Source organism: Phodopus roborovskii, unplaced genomic scaffold, assembly GCF_943737965.1.
Source record: "Phodopus roborovskii unplaced genomic scaffold, PHOROB, whole genome shotgun sequence".
NCBI lineage: Eukaryota > Metazoa > Chordata > Mammalia > Rodentia > Cricetidae > Phodopus > Phodopus roborovskii.
In genome coordinates, this window is record NW_026126408.1 from 13,021,513 (window position 1) to 13,043,963 (window position 22,451).

The following is a 22,451-nucleotide window of genomic DNA, read 5'->3' on the forward strand; positions in this document are numbered from 1 at the left end:
CATTGTCACCAGAGGGGTTTGTGTGACTTCAGAGGCAGGCAGGACGGAGTAGCCACAGTGTGGGACCATGCCAGGCACAAAACGATATCAGCACGTGATCGAGACCCCTGAGCCTGGTAAGTGGGAGGTGAGGCCCTTTTGCAATTTTAGCCCTCTGCAGTGATTCCTAGAATAGTTTTAAATTTGGGCTGGCCTCAACCCTGGGCTTCTATTCCTTCTTATTCCTCCTCCTCTTCTTTTTTGGCTTTTGAGACAGGGACTAACTCAGGCTGGCCTCAAACTTGCTGAGGATTTCCTTGAACTCTTCATCCCCTACTGCCACTTTCCAAATGCTGGGATAGAAGGCACACACCCTATGTAGGCATCCTTTCCCTTTTCCCCTTGTGTTCTTCCTTCCCTAACAGGCTCAGAGCATCACACAAAGACTAAGTTCGTGGTGTGTGTGTGTATGGTGTGTGTGTGTGTATGGTGTGTGTGTATGGTGTGTGTGTGTATAGTGTGTGTGTATGGTGTGTGTGTGTATGGTGTGTATGTGTGTATGGTGTGTGTGTGTGTATGGTGTGTGTGTATGGTGTGTGTGTATGGTGTGTGTGTGTATGGTGTGTGTGTGTATGGTGTGTGTGTGTATGGTGTGTGTGTATGGTGTGTGTGTGTATGGTGTGTGTGTATGGTGTGTGTGTATGGTGTATGTGAATGGTGTGTGTGTGTGTATGGTGTGTGTGTGTATGGTGTGTGTGTGTATGGTGTGTGTATATGGTGTGTGTGTGTGTATGGTGTGTGTGTGTATGGTGTGTGTGTATGGTGTGTGTGTATGGTGTGTGTGTATGGTGTGTGTGTGTGTATGGTGTGTGTGTGTATGGTGTGTGTGTATGGTGTGTGTGTGTATGGTGTGTGTGTGTGTGTATGGTGTGTGTGTGTATGGTGTGTGTGTATATGGTGTGTGTGTGTATGGTGTGTGTGTGTATGGTGTGTATGGTGTGTGTGTGTATGGTGTGTGTGTATGGTGTGTGTGTGTGTGTATGGTGTGTGTGTGTATGGTGTGTGTGTATGGTGTGTGTGTATGGTGTGTGTGTATGGTGTGTGTGTGTGTGTGTATGGTGTGTGTGTGTATGGTGTGTGTGTGTATGGTGTGTATGGTGTGTGTGTGTATGGTGTGTGTGTATGGTGTGTGTGTGTGTATGGTGTGTGTGTGTATGGTGTGTGTGTGTATGGTGTGTGTGTGTGTGTGAATGCAAGCTAAACACTGTGCCTACACCCACTCCCACCTCCAGTCCAGCAGTCCTAAAACAGACTTTGGCTCCCTGACTCTGCCATTGCGCCTCCTTTTCTCTAGTTTTCAGGGTGTGAAACAGCTGTGCCAATCACAGAGAAGTCCAACCCATTGACCCGGAACTTGGACAAAGCAGATGCAGAGAAAATTGTTCAACTGCTGGGGCGGTGTGATTATGAGATCTTCCAGGAGGAGGGGCTGTCAGACGACCCACAGCCAAACCTTGGACATGCAGAAGAGATGTCAAGCCAATCACATCTCATCCTTTACCCTCCCAGGCTACAGCTCCTGATTTTGGAAATCCTGAGCCTTCTCCTCCATCCCAATCCACCATCCTCTGTTTCTTTCACTTTTCCCCTCATACCCCCTTTTCATTTATTTATGTATTTATTTTGTGAGGTGGGGGATTTATTCCTTGGGGAAGTATATAGAGGTCAGAGGACGACTCTTGGGAATCAGTCTGCCCTTTCACCATGAGGGTCCCAGGGATTGAACTCAGACTGTCAGGCTTGGCAGCACTCCTCTTGCCGACTGAGCCATCTCACGGCCTCCCTCCTACCCTCCTTTCCTTCCTGCGGATTCCTGTCCACTCTCTACAGAGACTGTACAGAGAGTCAGTTCTGACCACCATGCTGCAAGTGGCTGGGAAAGTCCAGGAGGTATTGAAGGCACTAACTCTCCACCTGTTTCTCAGCCAAAAACTTCCGTCCCCTCTGACGCTCTCTTTCTTGGATCTCTATTTCTCATTTTTATAAATCTCCATTCTTTATTGCCTTGGTCTTCCCTTTGGATATTTTTTATCTTAGTCATTAACAATAGTTATGATAATTACTAGATGAATAATACCTTATCATCAGTGGCACATTTTCTAATTTTGTTTTTTTTAAAGACAGGGTTTCTTTGTGTAGCTTTGGAGGCTGTTCTGGAACTTACTCTGTAGATCAGGCTGGCCTCAAACTCACAGATCCTCCTGCCTCTGTCTCCCAAATGCTGGGATTAAAGGCGTACACCACCACTGCCTAGCATACATTTTCTTTTTAAAATTATTATTATTATTATTATTATTAAATGTCTATGGTTTTGCCTGTATGCTTGTCTATGTACTACATGAGTATCTGGTGCCCTTGGAGGGCAGAAGAAAGTGCTGGATCATCAGGAACTGGCGTTACAGATGGTTGGGAGCTGCCATGTGGGTGCTGGGAACCAAACCTGGCTCCTCTGGAAGGGCAGCCAGTGTCTTAATCGCTGAGCCACCCTCCCCCATCCCCAGTGATACACTTTTACACTCAGTAACTTCACAAAAACCTGTGAAGTTGGTATTGTTTTCATTTTTTTTTCTTTTTCTAGACCAGAAAACAAAGAACAGATGATCACAGTAGCTTGCTCAAATGTACCCAGTGAATAATTGCTGAATGCTTCTGCTTTGATTATTTATTTTTATTTAATCTACAAAGCTGTTCTCAAGTCCTTTTTGGAATAAGTAAGAATTTTAATGAATAGCTTAGTCAGAGAGGAGAGCCAAGAGGATTTTTTTCTCCAAATCATTGTTATATTTTTGCTACCTCGCAATGATGATAAGGAGAATAAGTAGTTCTAAGTCTTCCTCCATTACTGACAAAGGAAAGAAAAGCATGCTTCTCCCTGAGCTGGGCCCTGGTGAGCTGGGCTTTTCCTTCCTTTCCTCCCTCAGGAGCCAGATGGAGGCCTGGTAGTGCTGAGTGGGGGAGGGACCTCTGGCCGGATGGCATTTCTCATGGCTGCGAGTACCCCTTTCTGTTTCTTCCCTTCCATCTGGGGCTGTCACCCAGAACCATAAAGCTCATCAGAGGTAAGTTCTCTCCATAGATATAGCCTCTCCCCACCTCCTTTCCAAAGCTAGAGCCCAGGGTAGAGTTGGATCTGTGGCTCTACTAGAGCTCTGCCTTCCTCTTGTTAATGTCTCCACATCTCCTGCATCACTAACCCATCATCCCCAGTTTGCAGGTTTAAGTGGTAGATTACAAATAATTTAGGGCTAGGTATTGGTCTAAAAGGTCATTACTCACCCTCAATCCACATTATATCCTCTTTCTCATTCCCTCTTCACACCCTCTCCTCCTGGACAGGTCTCTTTTAACCAGTTGATGAAAGGCCTAGGAAAAGCCTCTTTACACATACCTCATTGAAAGAGGTGACAGGTAAGTGACCTTGACCTGTGCTTGTGGCCCAAGTGGGTTTTTTTTTCCCTTTAGAAACTGAATTGGAATGAGTCTAGTCAAAGATTACATTGAACCTACCTCTATCTCCACCATTCTGTATTACCTTATATCTGGCCCCTTCACAGACAGACTTTTATTGCCTATCTATCCCTTGTATGAGAATTTTGTTTTGTTATCTGAGACAGGGTTTCTCTGTGTAACAGTTCTGGCTGTCCTGGAACTCACTCTGTAGACCAGGCTGGCCTCAAACTCACAGAGACCCGCCTGCCTCTGCCTTCTGAGGGCTGGGATTAAAGGTGTGTGCCACTGCCTGGTGTACCTATATTGGTCCCTGTTAAACAGTAGATGCCCATTCAATGATTGCTTTCCTCCATTCCATTCTCTCAGTGTGCCCTGTCCTAAGGAACATAGGTTTCTGCTTTGTAGCCAGTGCCAGTGACATTGACTGAGTCTGTACCCTTAGGTCTGTTGTGACCTCTCGGGAACAGACAGAAGACAGTGCCCTACATGGAGGGCTGAAGACCGAGGAGCTGAAGAAGGTCTGTGTTATCTGATACTACTCAATACAAGGACACCTGTGGGTCCCTTTTTGTAGTGTTAGAAAAACCTCAACCTCAGGCAAGGCCTGGCCCCCTCTTCTGGCCCTGATTTTCTCATACAATAGATGTGTACCCTGATGACCTTCCTGCTCCCTGTCACCCTGACCCACACCTCCTCCATTCCTAGGTGGCTGCTGGGAAGAAGAGCCATTGTCATAGGCATGGGTGGGACTCTCTGTAAGTGTGAAGGCAGCTGACTGGGGAGATTTTACAAGGAGGGAGTGTGACTAGGATGGCATGGCTGATATATTGACGAGGTGGGTGCTAGGAAATAGGAATCCTACCCAAGGAATTTTAATTTCCACCAATTTGGATCTATTTTTTATGGCTATGAAAAGAGGGGGAGGGAGTTCCATCCCAGAATAACTGTGTATTGATTCATAAATGGCCAAGATGGACAGACTAGTCCAGGGTTCAGCCAGCAAGCTATGCTGGCAGATGGGGTAACTAGCTGCTTGAATTTGTGGATCGTTTTACTGGCATGTAGCCTTAATGTTTACTTAAAATTCATGGCCTCTTTTGTTCTAGGCTTAAGTAGTTGGACAGAGATCATAGGGCCCACAAAGCCTGAAGTATTTACTCTCTGGCTCTCCACAGCAGAGTCTGCCCCTGGCTTCATCCCCTCTAGCAACACCAGTATCCACTGGTACTTGTTAGGAATACTGGATCTCAGGCTCCAGAGGGTCAATTGCACTTTAACAATAATCTCAGGATGTCTGTATGAGAACCACCAAGCTTGGTCCTGCCAACACCACAGCAGTTTTGCTTCTAAGAGTTGGGTGCAGAGCCTTAGATGCCAGCAGTTGGATGACGAGTAGAGACAGGACATTGACCTCAAGGTGGTCATTGCAATTACAACTGTGATCAGTGGTTTCTGAACTTCACCATTTGGGAAATTTCTACGGAGGAACATAAGAAAAATGTAGCACTAGTTTAGTGAATCTTGCTTGTAATCCCAGCACTCAGGAAGCAGAGGCAGAAGGATGATTGTGTGTTTAAAGCACTCAGGAAGCAGAGGCAGAGGCAGAGGCAGAGGCAGAGGCAGAGGCAGAGGCAGAGGCAGAAGGATGGTTGTGTGTTCAAAGCCAGCATGGACTATACAAGAAATCATAGTTCAAAGAAAAGCTAGTGCTGGTACTTTTGGGCTATTTGTGAAAAGTATGCTCCTCCCACATCAAAAGTGGAATCAACAAAGTCTTAATTTGGATGAGGAGTCTTTGTTCTAACAAGCATGCTGGGGCAGCTTCCATGTGAACCTTGGGAAACACTCAGAATGTTTCCCTTTATTGTGCTGTCCTCTCTTGCTACCATCAGGCACCCTTTGTGGCAGGCCAGATGGACTACTGCATGGATAACACAGCTGTCTTTTTGCCAGTTCTGGTTGGCTTCAATCCAGTGAGCATGGCCAGGTGAGGCTTCTGTTAGGACTTGCCAGGCCTTAGGGGGAGTCTGGGAAAGGGACATGTTTAAGTCCACAGTAGGAAAAAGGCAGATGGATCTAAAGTCTTTCTTGCCAAGTCTCAGGATGTTCCCTAAACTTTTGAAGTTTTGTTGGTTGCTTCATCTTAAATGGTCTCTCCTTAAATGGTTTCAGAAAGGGTGGAAGGCAGCTTACAAATACTACATAAACGGGGGGGGGGGGGGTTGCACAAGCCTTTAATCCCAGCACTCAGGAGGCAGAGGCAGGTGGATTTTGAAGTCTGAGCCCAACTGGTCTGGAGAGCGAGTTCCAGGACAGCCAGGGAGTCACACAGAGAAACCATGTTTTTTTTTATGTATTAATTTCTATGTGCATTGGTGTTTTGTGTGCCTGTTAAAGAATCCTTGGTGATTCTAATACACAGCTGGGAATCCCTGCTAAATAAGCCTTTGAATTGGATCACTGGATGGCACCAAGTACTTCTTGTCTAGAGGGCATTGAAGTGAGAGAGTCTGGTTCTTTGGGACATTCCCTTCCAATTTCCAGATTTCAGGCTTGTAGTGTAATTCACACTGAGGTGTAAATGAGTCTGCGATGCTCTTAACCCCGATCATTCTCATGGAGGGCTCTTCCTCACCCAAAATATATCTGCAGCAGCGGGTGCTAATTTCAGGCCCTGTGACTAAGTGAAATGAAGAATTTTAAACAATGTAGGCGTGGAGATCTTCCAGTTGTTCCTTAAAGTGGTGGCTCCCTGTCTTGGCTCATCTTCAGAACTGGCTCAAAAGCTTGATAAAAATACAGTGCAGAGCTCTGTGCACACCTGCTGAGGCTAACCTCTGGGGAGGTGTAGTATCCAGAACAAAACAGACCCCCTCCCAGGGGGTCGGAATTGATTGTCATCAAAGTCCGGGAACCCTAATTTTTACTGCACAATGTCAGTGCATTCTGTGTTCCTCCTCAGGTCTCTCCTCTCTCAGGTCTCTAGGAAGCATTAGAAATTAACTCAAGGACAGTGATACAAGGCACTTTACACAATGGGTATAAAATAGGTAAAACTTGTCTGTCTCAGAATTCACATAGAAGAAAAATCTATAAAATAGTTCAAGAATGGGCTGGCATGTGCCTGTCATCCCAGTGCCAGGGAAGCAGAGGCAGGAGGATTCCTGGGTGTGCTGGCCAATCAGTCTAGTTTAGTGAGTGACCCTATCTTGAAAAATAAGATGGAGGGTAATTGGAGAAGACATCTGGGGTTGGCCTCTGACCTCCACACACATGGGAATGTGGAGTTGCACATGTTCACACACACACACACATGAACACACACACACACACACTAAAACAGATAGTTTAAAAAGGGATGGAATCTTGTCAGGGATGTGATAATGTAATGATAAGGGACAGTTAGGGATGTCCAGTGCTGGCTTAGCTCAGTCTTTAAGGTCCTGCTATATTGAGCAATTCACAAATTTTCCCCCACTTCAGAATACCCTCATGTTTTTGAGATTCCACAATTTGTAGCTAAGCATATAGACTGTACCAGCTCTCTTATCTCATTAACACATTGCTTTGTTCCCAATTAATTTATATTCACCAACAGATGCTACAGTTAATAACATAACTTTGTACCTCACTAGGGCCCAACATTCCTCCCTCAGGTAGTAGGGTTCACTCCTTGGAGAGATTTTCAGATGTATTTGCAAGGATGTGAAAGGTTTCAAAGGAGTTGAAGATGGAATGCAAGGTGGTAGTTTTGACACTTGGCTTCCAGCTAGAATTTTAAACTTGAATGTTGGCTTTGTTGCTGGAGGTATTATTAACCCAATCCTTGGGGTTCAGAGCCATACCACCCCAGATGCTCCAAAACACATTTCTCTGTGCAGCAGTTGACCTCTGACCCCACTCTCTCGATGAGGCCTTTCCTTCAGACTATCACAGGCTATCCCTTTTCTTCTGTTTCTCTGGACCTCAGAAATGATGCCATTGAAGACTGGAGATCAACATCCCGGCAAGTAGCGGAGTGGATGCAGAAGATGCAAGAGAGACAGGAAGCTTTCGTGCTCAATCTTGCTGTTGGGGTGGGTCAGACTTGCTTTCTCTGTGCAGCTCTTCAAGCATGCAGGAATTGTTGGTCACTTACTGGGAATCTTTGATCTTAAAGTCCCTGTTCATAAATCCCCAAGGCATTTTATATCAATCCTCACGTTTTCAATGCAGTCCTACTTTCTCTTTACCTCACAATGTTTTTTTTTTAAATCTTTATTTATTTCAGCCCTGCTTCTCAGTTCAGTAATCAGTAAGCATTTCTAGGATGTGGAACAGTCTAGAAGAGCTAGAACAGTTTAAAAGAGCCCTTTGCCATCTATGCACAGACAGCCTTGACTAACTAACTGCTGTTAGGTCTCATCCAGTCTCTTTTACAGATTCAAATTTCATATATGGCTTTAAAACTCAGGATGTAGTTTCATTCCTTTTCTTTGTTTTTTGTTTGTGTTTTGATTTTTCCAGACAGGAGTTACAAATAGTTGTGAGCTGCCATGTGAGTGTTTAGAATTGAACTCAGGTCCTCTGGAAGAGCAGCCAGCCCCCTTCCCCTCAAGACAGGGTTTCTCTGTGTATCCCTGGTTGTCCTAGAACTCACTCTGTAGTCCAGGCTGGCCTTGAACTCACAGAGATCTGCTTACCTCTGCCTCCTAAGTGCTGGGATTAAAGGTGTGCACCATCCAGAAGAATTTCATTCTTATGTCTTTCATTATCCTTTCCACATGCCCTCTTAACCTCAGAATTCCTGTTCTTTATTCTTTTCTGGGTCTTGCACACATCTCACTAGTATATCTTTTTTCTTTTCTTTTTTTCTTTTACAAGACAGGGTTTCTCTGTGTAAATGCAGCTGTCCTAGAACTCTCTCTGTAGACCAGGCTGGCCTCAAACTCACAGACATCCTCCTGCCTCTGACTCCCTTGTGCTGGCATTAAAGGTGTGCACCACTACCTGACTCCTTACTTTTTTATTAACCAAAACGTTTGCTTCCTACCTCCCTTTGTCAGTGGTGAGCACATCTGAGACCTTCCTCTCAATATTCAGGTGAGATAGGAAGGAAAATTCCATGGTATACATAGCTTGTTCTTGGCTCATGTCTCATCCTCATTCTACTGGTTGGTTTTCTGATTTGTTTATTTTTTTCTTTAGAGGTTTATTTTTAAAATTATTTTTAGGTGTGTGTGTGAGTGTGTGTGTGTGTGTGTGTGTGTGTGTGTGTGTGTGTGTGAGTGCAGGTGACCATGGAGTCCAGGTGAGGACAACAGTTACCCTGGAGCAGGCAGTTATGAGCTTCCCGTATGGATGCTGGGAACTTAACTCAGGTCCTCTGCAAGAGCAGAGAGCCCTGTTAACCACTGAGCCATCTCTCCAGCCCTTAGTCTTCTGTTTTTAATCACTGGCCATGGCATTCTCTTTGCTACAATCTTTGTAATGTACTGTGTTATAAATCTGTACCACTGATTGTCAGTTCCATGTGTCTGTCCAAAACACAGGAAACTTGGCACTGAGGAATGACAAACTACCATAAAACATGGTGGGGAAGGTTCTCAGATAAAACTATTCTCTGAAACCCTGACCAGAGGCACAACCGCTGTGGCTTCCTTCTAGAGAATCTTGGACTCACCATAGAGATGGCCAGAGGTGGTCCTTTCTTTCTCTTCTCCTTTCAGTTAAGCACAGCCCAGCACCCGTTCTTATAAGACAGTTAAGGCCACCAGTAAAATGTGTGCTCAGGGGTTACTAACCAGAATGGACATCTAATGGGGACCCCAGTCACACTCATGCCCAGGAGTCACCAATCATTCCATGCCCAACACCATCCATGCTCAGGGAGAACTGGAGAACTGATAGACCCTGGGTTGTTCTCTTCCTCCCACTCCCTCTTACTGTCATTGCCTCGTTAGCCCGAGGGGCTCAGTGGCTCTTCCCCAATGAAAGGTGGAAGTGCCACCAAGGTTCTGATGGAAACCCTGCTACTGGTGGCCCACAAGACTGTGGACCAGGGTGTTGCTGCCTGTCAAAGGTATGGAGGAAACAGACGCGCTGGCGATCAGGTCCATGCACTGGTGACCAACACAGGGGAGGAGATGGGAGGTTCAGCACACAGGGGCTAGCTTCCAAGGTTCATGCAGGCTAGGAACCTGCTCTGCTAGAACTTCCTTCCCTTACCAGAATCTCTGGCCCAGCTTCTAGAATGCTCAAACCCAACCACCCATCCTCTTCTTGGCTTTTGTTTTTCTCACTGCAGCCCTTTTTAAAATAGAATATTTTCTTCTCTTATTAACAGGGCTCTTTTCTCCCTTCTCCTTCCCCCCAATTTCCCTCCAGCATGAACTAGCAAGCTTTTCTTTAAATGGGAATTGTGACACCCCCTAGGTATGCGAAGGGGAACTTAGGTCTTTAGTGGGGGTGGGGCACCAGGCCCTCTTTGGGAGCTAGTGAATTTTCTTCCAGATGCCTTCTGGAAATCCTGAGGACATTTGAGCAGGCTCATCAGGTCAAAGTTCCAAAATTGCCACCCTGATGAAACAAGTCAGCACCAGGTATGTGGCTGTGTGTTTGTAGAGGACATCTTGAGAGCTGGGGATACTCTGTGAGATGTGTTAACACGGCAAGAGTGATGGGTCCACATGTTGGAAGGTCTTGGGTGTTTACTCTTGTATTATTCTTCGGCCTCTTTTCATGGCAACCATTTGTGTCCTGGCTCCTGACTCCCTTCAGCCTAGAGAAGAAAGGCTAGGTGTACTTAGTTGGCTGGCAGACCCTTGGCATCATTGCCATCATGGATGGAGTAGAGTGTATCCACACCTTTGGTGCTGGTAGGCCCTAGTCCTGATATTCTTTCAGATTTCCACTACCAAAGCATTTTATTGAAAACCCCTGAGGTTCTTCAGTGCCCATTCTGTCCTACATAAAGAGGCATTTCAGTCAAATGCTTTTTTCATTTAAAGCACCAAATTCTACCTCGGTCCTTGATCTCTCGGTTCCTACCCCAGTGCTCTAACCATAGCTGCCCACACAGATGACCACTCATGCCGCATCCTACTCTCTGACCCCATGACAGCCCTTGAAGAAAAACCTTCCCATCTTCTAAAGCCCACCATTGTTTTCTCTCTCATCTTAAATTCCCCAGACTTCCAGGATATCTGTGGCTTTCTCATTGGTGACCACAGTGGCATGTTTAACCAGAAGGCAGAGCTCACCAACCAGGTTGGAAGATGACAGGACTTGGGAAGCTGTAGAACTCATTGGTGTGCAGAGAGCAGCGGAGGGGTGGAGCATTGGGGTGAGGAACTATGAAGGGATGAACAGTCCCAAGAAAATGTAGGTCAGAGGTCATGGTACCTCAAAGCATGAAGTATGGAAGGCTCTGGATTTACCCTCTGCCTGCCACATAATCTTTGGTAAAATGCTATCATTTTGAACACCGATTGTTTTTCAAGTGAAGTCAAAAGGGCTGTATCAGATGTCTCCTTGGGTCCCCTTCAGTCCTGCTGGGAGGACCTCTCCTATCTTCTTCTGTCCCAGGGTACCCAGTTCACCTTCTCGCAGGATGACTTCCTGACCTCCATTCTGCCATCCCTGGTGGCAATTGACACTGTGATCTTCGTTTTCACCCTGGATGGTGAGCGGGAAGATGCAAATAGTGGGGTTGGAAGCAGCAGTGGTTTAGAGGAGCCTGCCATTTTTAGTCTCAGGGTGCCTTGTCAGAGGGAGGGTCTCTTAGGGTTCCTACTGTTGTGATAAAACACCAAGACCAAAATCGACTTGGACAGGGAAGAGTTTGTTTGTTGTTGTTTTAATCTTACAGCTTATAAGTGTAATCACCGAGGGAAGTCAGGGCAGGGACCTGGAGGCAGGAGCTGATGCAGAGGCCATGGAGGGTGCTACTTACTGTCTTGCTCCTCATGGCTTGCCCAGTCTGCTTTCTTATAGCATTTAGAACCGCCAGCCCAGGGGTAGCAGTGTTCATAGTGAGCTGGGCCCATCAATAATCAATCAAGGAAATGCACCACCCTTTTTTTTTTCAAACAATTCCAGCTCAGGTCAAAAAACTATCTAACAAGAGAGGGACAGAGTGAGTGTCATAGCAGGACCCCAGGGGGCAGGAAGAACAGCTTCATAGCCTAGCCTTTTAACTCTGATGCTTCCTATCCCATCCAGATAACCTCACGGAGGTCCAGGCACTGGTGGAGCAGGGGAGAGAGAAGACCACAAACATCCAGGCCCTTGTTCACAGCACTGTGGGGCAGTCCTTGCCGGTGAGCATCCGGGACTGGGGAGAAGATCTGGGCATGGTTGCAGCCAGGCCTTCCGGAACATCCCCTCTCCCCATTTATCTTTTTCTCCTCAGGCTTCTCTAAAGAGGCTCTTTCTGTCCATCATCAGCATTACATGGCCGATTCTTTTCTTTGAATATGAAGGAAGCTACATCCAGGTAGGTGGGGATGAGTAGGCAAAGCCTGCAGAAGAGGAGCCCCCAAATCCCAAAGCCAGATGGAAAAAAGCCTAAATATTTGTTTGTCTCCTTTCCTCCTCAAGCTGGGCAAATTCTCAAATTATCAGGTCTCTAAAGAGAGTTGCCAAGGAAACAGGGTTCAGTTCTTTCTAGGGATATACAGAAAGGGCTAGACAGGCCACCAATCATCACATGCTCATTTGTCCTCTGGGACAGAAGTCATTATCACCACCCTAAAGCATGTAAGGCACTTCCTTTGCATGGCTCACTATGCTGAACATACCACAGATATTACCCCTCGTGTAAGAGTGAAATTATAATCCAGGAGACACATAGAGAGGAATCAGAACAATGAGGAGTTTGCATGCACTTTGCAGTTTGGTTCAGAGCGGGCACCAGGAAATCTGGGTGCCAGTCTAGTTCTGCTGTGTGTCCCAGGAAAGAAAACAAATTTCTATATCTGGGCCTTACTTTTCTCACACTCGATCTGCCCACCCTTCATGGGGCAGAACCAGGTCCCAGAAGGGTTGCTGGGGGGAGGTGTGGACTCTCATCATTATTCAAATTACTTCCTTCTGGAAGCTTCTAGACTTGACCGAACAGAGCCAGCACACAGCCTCACTGAACCCAGAGCTCTGAGTTCATGACTGTCTCTCCCTAGTGGGGAACCCAGTCGCCTTCTCTGTCTTTGTTCTAAGTGGTGTTCCTGTGTCACATCCTTATTGTCTGGCATTGCTTCCCACATTCCCATTCTCCTCTGACATCACCTGCTTTTGAAGACGTCCTTTCTGATTAACTTGATATTGTCTTGGCCCTCCATGTTATAGTCTTCTACACATTTACACAGTCACAATGCTTAATACAAATATACCCTTTATACCCTAATGAATATTTCATATATCCTATCCCAGTTCTCGTTGCAATCTCCTAAGACATATGTGTTCTGCTTCAACATCTCCCCAGCTCCTTGCTTCTGTCTTTCTGTCTTTCCTTCCTTCCTTCTTTCTTTCTTTCTTTTTTTTGGAGGGGGTGGTTGAGACAGGGTTTCTTTGTATAGCCCTAGCTGTCCAGGAACTCCTGGCCCAAACTCACAAAGATCCACCTGCCTATGCCACCGAGTGCTGGGATTAAAGGTGTACACCACCACTGCTTGGCTATTTCTGATTTTAATGTAGTGCCATTTTATTTAAATTTTATCTGTATCCAAATCTATTAGGTATTCAATCTTTCATTTGATGCTGGCTTCATCTTTCCACGTGGAATTGTCTGGGGAAAAAGTTGTTGTTGGAACTTTATCCTAGTTTGCTTTTTACTGCTATGATACAACACTGACTGAAAACAACTTGGAAAGGTTAAGACTCTTTCATCTTATTCTTCACAGTCTATCATTTCAGGGAGTTGGGGCAGGAGCTCCAACAGGAAGCAGGAGCAGAGGTGGGACCTTGGAGGAAAACTGTTTCCACTTATTCTCCATGGCTTGCTCATTTTTTTCTTCTTACTATGTGTGTGTGTGTAATTGTGAGTATGTGTATGTTTGTGAGTATATGTATGTGTGTGTATGTGTGAGTGTATGTGTTTGTATATGTATGTGTGCGAGTGTGTGTGTGTATGTGTGAGTTTGTGTGTGTGCATGAGTGTGTAAATGTGTGTGTGTGGGAGTGTGAGTATGTGTGTGTCTGTGTAAGTGTGTGTGTGTGTTTGTGTGTGTGTGTAAGAGTTGGCTCTCTTCTAGCTTGTGGATCCAGGAGATTGAATTTAGGATGTCAACAGGTACCTCTACCCACTGGGCAATCTCACCAGCCCTCAGCCTGCTTTCTCACACAACCCATGACCACTTGCCCAGGGTTGGCATCACTCACCATAATGGGCTGGGCCCTCCCCTATCAGTTATCTAACAGGAAAATGCCATAAAGACATACCTCAGGCCAGTATGATGGGGGCAACTCCTCATTTGATGTCTCCTCTTCCTAGGTGACTCTAGTGTGTGTCAAGTTGACAAAAACCAGCACAGACTTGTTGATCTTTGATGTAGGAATATTTTTGATAACTGTAATGGTCTTCACTTAAAACTTATTTGTATTTTATGTGCATTGGTGTTTTGCCTGTATGTATGTCTGTGTAAGGGTGTCAGATTTTGGAGTAAAAGAAAGTTGTGAGCTGCCACATGGGTGCTGGGAACTGAACCTAGGACCTATGGAAGAACAGTCAGTGCTCTTAATCACAGAACCATCTTTCTAGCCCCGGTCTTCACTTTTGAGTGGAAACACTTTGCCCTACTCGCCAGTCCTTTGCTGCATTTGCCTCATTCCTTTATTTTCTCCAGCTCGTCTGAAAGATGAGTGAAGCCATCTTACTCTTTACACTGTGCCAGGCAGAGGGACACAACAACCCTAGCACTTGGAGGGCAGAAACAGAATCAAGAACTCAAGGCCATTCCCAGCTACAAAAGGACTTTGAGGTCACCCTGAGTTACATGAAACCCTGTCTCAGAAAAAGAAAATTTCACACCACTCACTTCAGAGTACATCAGTTTACAGCTATAAGTACAATATAATTATCCACTCTGGGAATGACAGTTAATCTGATACCATTACCTAAATCCAGATTTCCTGAGACGTCCCTGGGGAAGTTGTTATTTTCCAGATCTAGAATCCAATCAACAATAATCTACTGACTTTAGTCAGTCAGCCTCTCTGCTTTTTTTCCTTGTCTCTCATGACAGTGATATTTTTAGAATTCTAAGCAAATCTTTTTCCAGAATGTACCTCACATTTCCAAAACATAAAAACAACTTGCTGTATATTCAGCTTTACATTTGTCTTTGTTTTCTTTGGGAGGAGATGAGCACATCACATCAGGAGTCACCTGGCATCTGTTGGTCTCTTCCTTGTCGTGGCCATGGTGGCTTGTTCAGTGGTGGTGACAGCTGCTATGTGTCTTTGCATCCTGTCACCCAGCTGTCCTTACCCACTGTGTTCGCATCTGTTGATGAGTTCTGCCTGACTCAACTATTCCTGTGGTGACTCTCAATTGGTGATTTTCTATTTCTAGTCTTCTCCCTCTTATCTTTATTCATTAATTGGCTTTCTTCTCCAGGGAACTTCCTATTCATCCCCTATCCCATCTGTATTTGTTTAATGTCATTATGGACTCATGAATTTTCTGTTGTTGTTAAATGTTTAGATTTTTTTTTAAGACAGGGTTTCTATGTAGCCAAGGCTGGACTATAACTTATTATATATCCCAGATTGGCCTTGAACTCATAACCCTCCTACATCAACCTCCCTCCTGAGTACTGGAATTATAGACATCCACTACCGTGCACAGCTTAGATGTATTCTAATACATTCTTTTTAATTTAATTTTGTATGTGTGTGTGCACACGCTCCTGCTTGTCTGTATGTGCACCATCTAGAAGCTAGAAGAGGGCATTGGATCTCCTGGAACTGAAGTTACAGGTGATCAAGAACCTTCCAGTGTGGATGCTGGGAATCTGTCTCAATCCAATGCAAGAGCAGTAAATGTTCTTCACATAGAATCATCTCTCCAGCCCTTTAATACAGTCTCTCTCTCTCTCACTTCCTCTCTCTCAGTTTTTAAGATAGGATTTCTCTGTGTAATAGCCCTACAGCCCCAGCTGTCCTGGAACTTGCTTTGTAGACCTCCAACTCACAAAGATCCACCTGCCTCTGCCTCCTGAGTACTGGGACTAAAGGTATATACCATACCTGGCTTTCCTTAATACATACATTTTTTTTAATACTTATTTTTCATTTTAATCCTCAGAACTAGAGCTTGTTCAAGATGGCTTCCTCAGGCCTTTTCATATTCATATTTGAACATTCTTTGCATGTTTCTTTCTGAAGAAACTAAAAGGAAAACAAACAAAACCCATCTCATTTCTGGGCAAAGGGTGGCATACATTTCACATCTCATGCGCTGTAACATTTTTTATGCATCACCTAATTGCAGTGTACAGATTCCTTCTTCATTTGAAACCATATGTACATGTATGATAATTGACCTATCCAGTCTCTAATTTGGGCATTAGCTTCTTTTCAACGTTTTTCTATTGCCAATAAGGAAGCAATGATTATGCACACATCTTTGAGATAAATACCTAGAAATGTAAGATGTTTGTCAAAGGTTAAATAGAAATGTAATTTTGTTGGATGCTGTAAACTTTTCTTCCATAGGCTTTGTACCATTTCCTTTTCACAGCTGGGGTTTATATTAGTGCTGACTTCATACAGCCTCTCAGAGAGTTTTGTCTTGCTTCATTCAATTTCTGTGGAATTTTCATTTTTATTATTTATTGACATTTTGAAGTAGTGGAATGGTACCCAGGGCCTCACATATGCTAGGCAAGTGCTCTGCAGCTGAGCTGCATCCCAGCCTGCATCTCTGTGATGTAAGAAGTGGAACATCTTTCCCGCTGCTCCCTTCCCTTCTCCTCCCCCTCCCCCTCTCCTGCTCCCTTCCCTCCCCCTCCCCTGCTCCCTTCTCTCCCCTCCCCCCTCCCCCGCTCCCTTCCCTTCTCCTCCCCTCCCCCTCCCCCTCTCCTGCTCCCTTCCCTCCCCCTCTCCCTCCCCTGCTCCCTTCTCTCCCCTCCCCCTCTCCTGCTCCCTTCCCTCCCCTCCCCCCTCCCCTGCTCCCTTCCCTTCTCCTCCCCCTCCCCCTCTCCTGCTCCCTTCCCTCCCCCTCCCCCTCCCCTGCTCCCTTCTCTCCCCCTCCCCCTCCCCCTGCTCCCTTCCCTTCTCCTCCCCCTCCCCCTCTCCTGCTCCCTTCCCTCCCCCTCCCCTGCTCCCTTCTCCTCCCCCTCCCCCTTCCTTGCTCTCTCTTGTTCCCCACTTGCCCCTTCTTTCAGTTGTTCTGGTCCTCCCTATGTAAACTGACTAGCCTCAAATCCATGATGATCCTTTCTTTCCTGCCTTCAACATGCTGGGATCACAGATGTCTGCCACCGGGCCCAGTGTTTATTTCTTTTTCTAACAAGCCTTTGAATCGTCACTGACTCCCTTGGCCTTGGGTTCTTCATGGAGCCATTAGCGTTCTATTTCTGATACATGTTGTAAATATTTTCTCTTGGCTTTAGTCTGCAAAAAGTCTGTTTCAGATTTTCCAAGGTTGAATCTATCAATCTCTGCATTGCCATCTGGGGCCTGAAGCACAGAAAGCTCCTCCCACACCCATGCTGGCATGGCACCTTTATATTTCTTCCCGAGATCTTAGGAATTTTGTTTATTCTTGTGTAAGCAGTAACACACGGACTCATTTATATTTTTCCAAGCAATTACCTAATTGTCTTAGTTACTTTTCTATTGCTCTGACTATGCATCAGGACCAAGGTGACTTATAACAGAAAGCACTTAATTGGAGGCTTACAGTTTCAGAGGGTGAGTCCATGGCCACCAGGGCAGGGAGCATGGCAGCAGGCAGGCAGGCAGGCAGGCAGGCATGGTGCTGGAGCAGGACCTGAGAGTTTACATCTTAAGACAACAACCATTAAACAGAGAGTGTTAAATGGGCATGGTGTGGGTTTTGGAAACTTCAAAGCCTACCCCCCCCCCCCAGTGACACATCTCCTCCAACAAGGCCCTCCTAATTCTTTCCAAGTATGGAACAGGCATTCAAATATAAGAGCCTATTGGGACCATTCTCATCCAAACTACTGCAACAATTGTCTCAGTTTCACCGGGTGTTGGTGGCGCACATCTTTAGTCCCAGCACTCAGGAGGCAGAGGCAGTTGGGTCTCTGTGAGTTCAAGGCCAACCTGGTCTACAGAGCTAGTTCCAGGACAGGCTCCAAAACAATGCAGAGAAATCCTGTCTTGAAAAACCAAAACCAAAAAACAAACAATACCCCCCCAATTGTCTCAGTTTAATTTTTAAGTATAGAATGTCTTGAGTGATGCAGGATGTTGCATGTACCATGTGCATTGGTCCAATAACAATAAAGTGAGTTTGCATGTATTTTTGTAATGTTAGAAGCAATCTGGATTTTTCTATTTGTTCCACTGGCCTGTCTGTTGACACACTGGTGCTATGAACTTAATTACAGAGGATTTACAGCATGTTTAATATTTGGGAGGATTAGTCTCCCTTAACTAAATATTAAAGGCTTTCCTAGCTATAGTTGCAGACTTATTTCTCCATTTGAACTTTAAGGTCAATCATTTAAACTTCAAAATCACTTTGTTAGTGATACTTAATGGGATAAATGGTTAACAATACAACTCCGATTTAATTGGCTTCTTTCCTAGAGACCGTGATAAATGGCATATAGCATCTCTTTCAGGGTTTCTATTGCTGTGATAAAACACCATAACCAAAAGTAGCATGGGGAAAAAAAGGATTTCTTTCATCTTATAACTCTCAGGGCAAACTCTATCACTGAGAGAAGTCAGGGCAAAAACTAAAGCAGAAACCATAGAGGATGCTGCTCTCTGGATTGCTCTCCATGGCGTTCTCAGCTTGCTTTCAATCTCCATCATTCATGTAACATGATAAAAAGAAAATCTTTTAAAAAGTGGTGCACGCCTTTAATCCCAGCACTCAGGAGGCAGAAGCAGCTGGATTTTTGTGAGTTTAAGGCCAGCCTGGTCTACAGAGCTAGTTCCAGGACAGGCTCCAAAGCAATAGAGAAACCCTGTTTCAAAAAACTTAAAAAAAAAAAAAAGTGATCAAAAAACTTCCAAGGACTTGTGTGACAATCTCATACTGTTAGAAGGACAGAGACCCTCGAGCAGAATTAAATACCACTTCTGCCTTCAGTGAGACTGTAGCTAGTGGATAAGTCCCAGTACTTAGGTCCTCCCACATTTATGGGATCTATGGATTTATGCCCTCAAGGGCCAAAGCCAAATTAAAAAAAAAAAAACAAAAAACAAAACAAAAAAAACAAAAAAAACAAAAAAAAAAAAAAAAAAAAACCTGGAGGCTGAAGAGATGCCCTAGCAGTTAAGAGTGAAGGGACACCAGTCCACTAAAGCATATGGCTCTGGCAGGCCTTGCCCTTCACTCCCATTCTCTCTGCCTTGCTAAAAACCATTAGATTACATTCCTAAAGCAAAACCATAAAGGTCTTTCCCTTTATTTGGATACTTTCCTATGCCAGACTGAGAATGAGTACCAAAGTCCAGCAATCAAAATTCCTCTCTGGTTCACCTAATTAACGTGACCAATAAAAATACTCCATTACATCCTAGCCCATTCCAACACAGATCTCCCCTTTTCCAACTCTTTAAAAGCCACTTTAACATCCCCCACTCCACCCCATTTAATAAAGAATCTTTCTGTGAAAACAGGTGTTTGGGTATGGTTTGTGCCTAATCCGGGGTCCCAGAGGAAGCCTCTACTGTTCTGATCGCCTTCAAAGAGCACTTGTTGCTCTTCCAGAGGACCCAGGTTCAATTGGCAGCACTCACAGGGCGAACAACTGTCAGTAACTCCAGTTCCAGAGGACAAGATGTCCTCTGCTGGCTTCTGAGTTCACGGACATACATGTTGTACACAGATACACATGTCAGCAAAAACCCCATACATGTTAAAAGTACAGGTAAATAAACCTTTAAAAAAATAAGTAGACTTATACTTGAAAGTTGTGAGGAGAAAGGCCAAATCCATAATTGTCTAAAGCAAACTTTAACAAATACTGACTAGAAAGATGGACACTGGTCAGGTCTGTACCTGGAATTGCCAGAGAATAGTGTTGAATTGGGTTAATCAGGTGCTAGTAAAGGCAGAGCTCACAAGGCGACTTACCTCCTGTCTTTGTCCAATGGGGGCAAGCATCCATCCTGATGTACTCCCGCCCATATGTATGACCAGGCACATCATGTACAGTTGGGACCACCAATTTTGTTAACTGAAGTGAGAACACTTGACTTGTTATCACATGAACAATAGCCCCAGCATCCCAGGGAGTTATCTGCCCTTGGGCAAGTGGAGTTTATAGGTTAACTTTTAGCTCTTACAATAATAGGATAAAAAGTTAAAAAAAAATTACTAAAAAAAAATTACTAAAGGTTGTTCGTAAAAACAAATGATCTGCGTTTTGGTGTCTGGTTCCTTAGGACGGGTTTTCTGTGTTATGCTATGGCTCTCTCATCTTGCTGCTTTCCCAGGCTTTTAACTTCTGGTGCTCTGGTGCCTTTGCATTTCAGATTTCCAGCGTGAGCTAAGCACCAAGTTGGTGTTGAATACAGTGAGTACAGGGGCCACGTGCTGCTGGGGAAGATCCTACAGAACCACATGCTGGACCTGCGCACTGCCAACTCCAAGTTCTTTTGGAGGGCACTGGCCATGCTGCAGGTGGGAATGTTATGGGAGGCCCCCAAACCTAGACTGCCACATAAAGTTGGTCTTTTTGCAAAGTCGGGGAGGGATGTAGGGTTAAGGGCTAGTTTTTCATAGGTGTGTCTTTCTCGGGCATATCCTCTGGTCTGCACTGCATGCACACAAAGGTACACAGTATGAAACTGTAACTACCAGGTGACTTTCTTTAAGTTTCAAGGATGCAATAGAAACCCAACTCAGTAGCTAGGTGGTGGTGGCCAATGCCTTTAATCCCAGCACTCAGGAAGCAGAGGCAGGCGGGTCTCCGAGTTCAAGGCCAACGTGGCCTACAAAAGTGAGTTCCAGGATAGTTCATGTAGCTGGGACAGATGGATGGACCTAGAATCTTCAGTAAGCTCTGAGCTGGTCTCAATCTCGTGCCCATTTTCTTCACTGGGGAACACAGTTAGTACTAGTCTAACATCCTGACAGAAGAGTTTGTGTCGACAGAGGGAGGGCTTTTATTGCCTTGTATTTGGTCATGTGCACAACTTTGAGCCAATCCCGGCCCTCCAGGGGGAAAGGGACCCCTCCTCATCTGCTTTGTGTACTTTCAAGACTCTGGTGGGATACAATGTGAGATGAACTTCCTTATCTTATGGCCTCAGAATGGAGACCAACAGCTATTCAGGGGGGAAAAAAAAGGGGCTAATGCCAGAAAGGAGAGAGTAGATGCTGACCAGAGAGCATGATGGATGGCCTTGAAGGTTGCTTCATCTTTGATCTATGGGGTTGTTGGTTCACAGTGGTAAATCTCACCAGTTCCCATTCATTATAGGCCAGTGATGGCCCACCATTTCCTTTGACCCAATTCTTTATACCTGGTGATTTTGGATTGCCGGAAGTGAAAATTCTCCACAGTGTCTTTAGCCAGTATTCAGGATCCTAGCCCCCTTACTTCCTTCTCCTGTGGTACCATGCTCAGTTCTCCTTGGCATCTACCATGACACTGACTTTACTGCTTCTCCCACAGCGGTTCTCTGGACAGTCCAAGGCTTGCTGCATTGAGAGCCTCCTCCAAGCCATTCATTTTCCTGGATCCTTGTCCGATGATGTCCGTGCTGCTCCCATCTCCCGCCATGTCCAGGTTGCCCGCAAGAAGCAGAAGGTATCCTTCTCCCTTGCTGGCTGTCCCACAACACTTTCTGAGGATCTTAAACATCTGAGGAACGTGGTATGACACTGGATTTACAAAGCTCAGAGATCCGTGCCACTTGGAGCTCCCACTTGGAGGGGTGGGTGGGGTGAGGAGACATGACTGTAACAGAAACTACAGAGGCAAAGAAAAATGCCAACAAAGAGGCTTCAGTTCTGCCTTGGAGGGGCATCAAGAAGAATTGAGAGAAGGCACTTGGAACAGGAATTTTCCAGCTCAAGTGAAGGTTTTTCTCTGCTCTTGACCCCTACTTCTTACTAGTCTTGGTAACAACTTCCTATTCTTGGACCCAACTTAACTCCTGTGCTCAGTTCTCTGTCTTCTCCAGGGTTCTTTCTCAAATGACCTTACCTTTTCTGCAGCTTGTCCAGCTCCTTTCCACAGGTGATCCCCACAGCCTTGACGAGCCTACTACTCAGGTGCCGCATCACAGAAGCTAAGTCGTGCCTGGCTGCAGCTCCTTCTGTCTGTGAAGTTGTCAGGAGCACCCTCTCTGGGCCGGGTCAGAAGCGCACTGCCCAAGCCCTTGGAGACCCTACAGCCTGTAGTAGTGCAGTGAATTGATGTTTCTGGGACCATGAAGGGGCTGAGCCTGGGTCCAGTCCTAAGAAGACTTGTGCCAGCAATACCCGTGGTGGTTGAACAAACCTAATTTGGGTGGGGCACTGACAGCCCAGGACCAGGGAGGAGTCCTCTCATTTCCACTTTTACTGGTATCTTCTGATCTCAGAAATAAAATTAAATTTCTTGTTTTGGAACCTAACCTTGCAAAAAGTCGGTTATCAGACTCAGTACACACAAACAATGAAAATTGGGCATCAGGTAATTTTGGACAAGAGAGAAACTGTGTCCCAGGTACTCTTCACTAGAGAAAGACAATCCCAATGAGACAAGATCCTTCTGACAAGAATGAATGCCACATCCGCTTAGAGATCAGTGGGCTTTGGCTGCACCCTCTTCCTGGGTTTGCAA

The 22,451-nt window shown here is 45.4% G+C and overlaps 1 protein-coding gene across 1 annotated transcript; it reads left to right on the top strand.

Moving 5' to 3' along the window:
• Positions 1–67: 67 nt before the first annotated feature.
• Gckr (glucokinase regulator) lies at positions 68–22,103 on the top strand. Its single transcript, XM_051181882.1, is given in 18 exon segments — positions 68–127; positions 1,334–1,472; positions 1,853–1,976; positions 3,932–4,007; positions 5,382–5,476; positions 7,460–7,565; positions 9,432–9,550; positions 9,982–10,022; positions 10,025–10,070; positions 10,249–10,346; positions 10,661–10,737; positions 11,056–11,152; positions 11,692–11,789; positions 11,882–11,969; positions 20,152–20,202; positions 20,205–20,299; positions 21,297–21,431; positions 21,864–22,103. Coding segments are annotated over 18 exon segments (1,725 nt in total). The 3' UTR covers positions 22,044–22,103.
• The last annotated feature ends 348 nt before the right edge of the window (positions 22,104–22,451 follow it).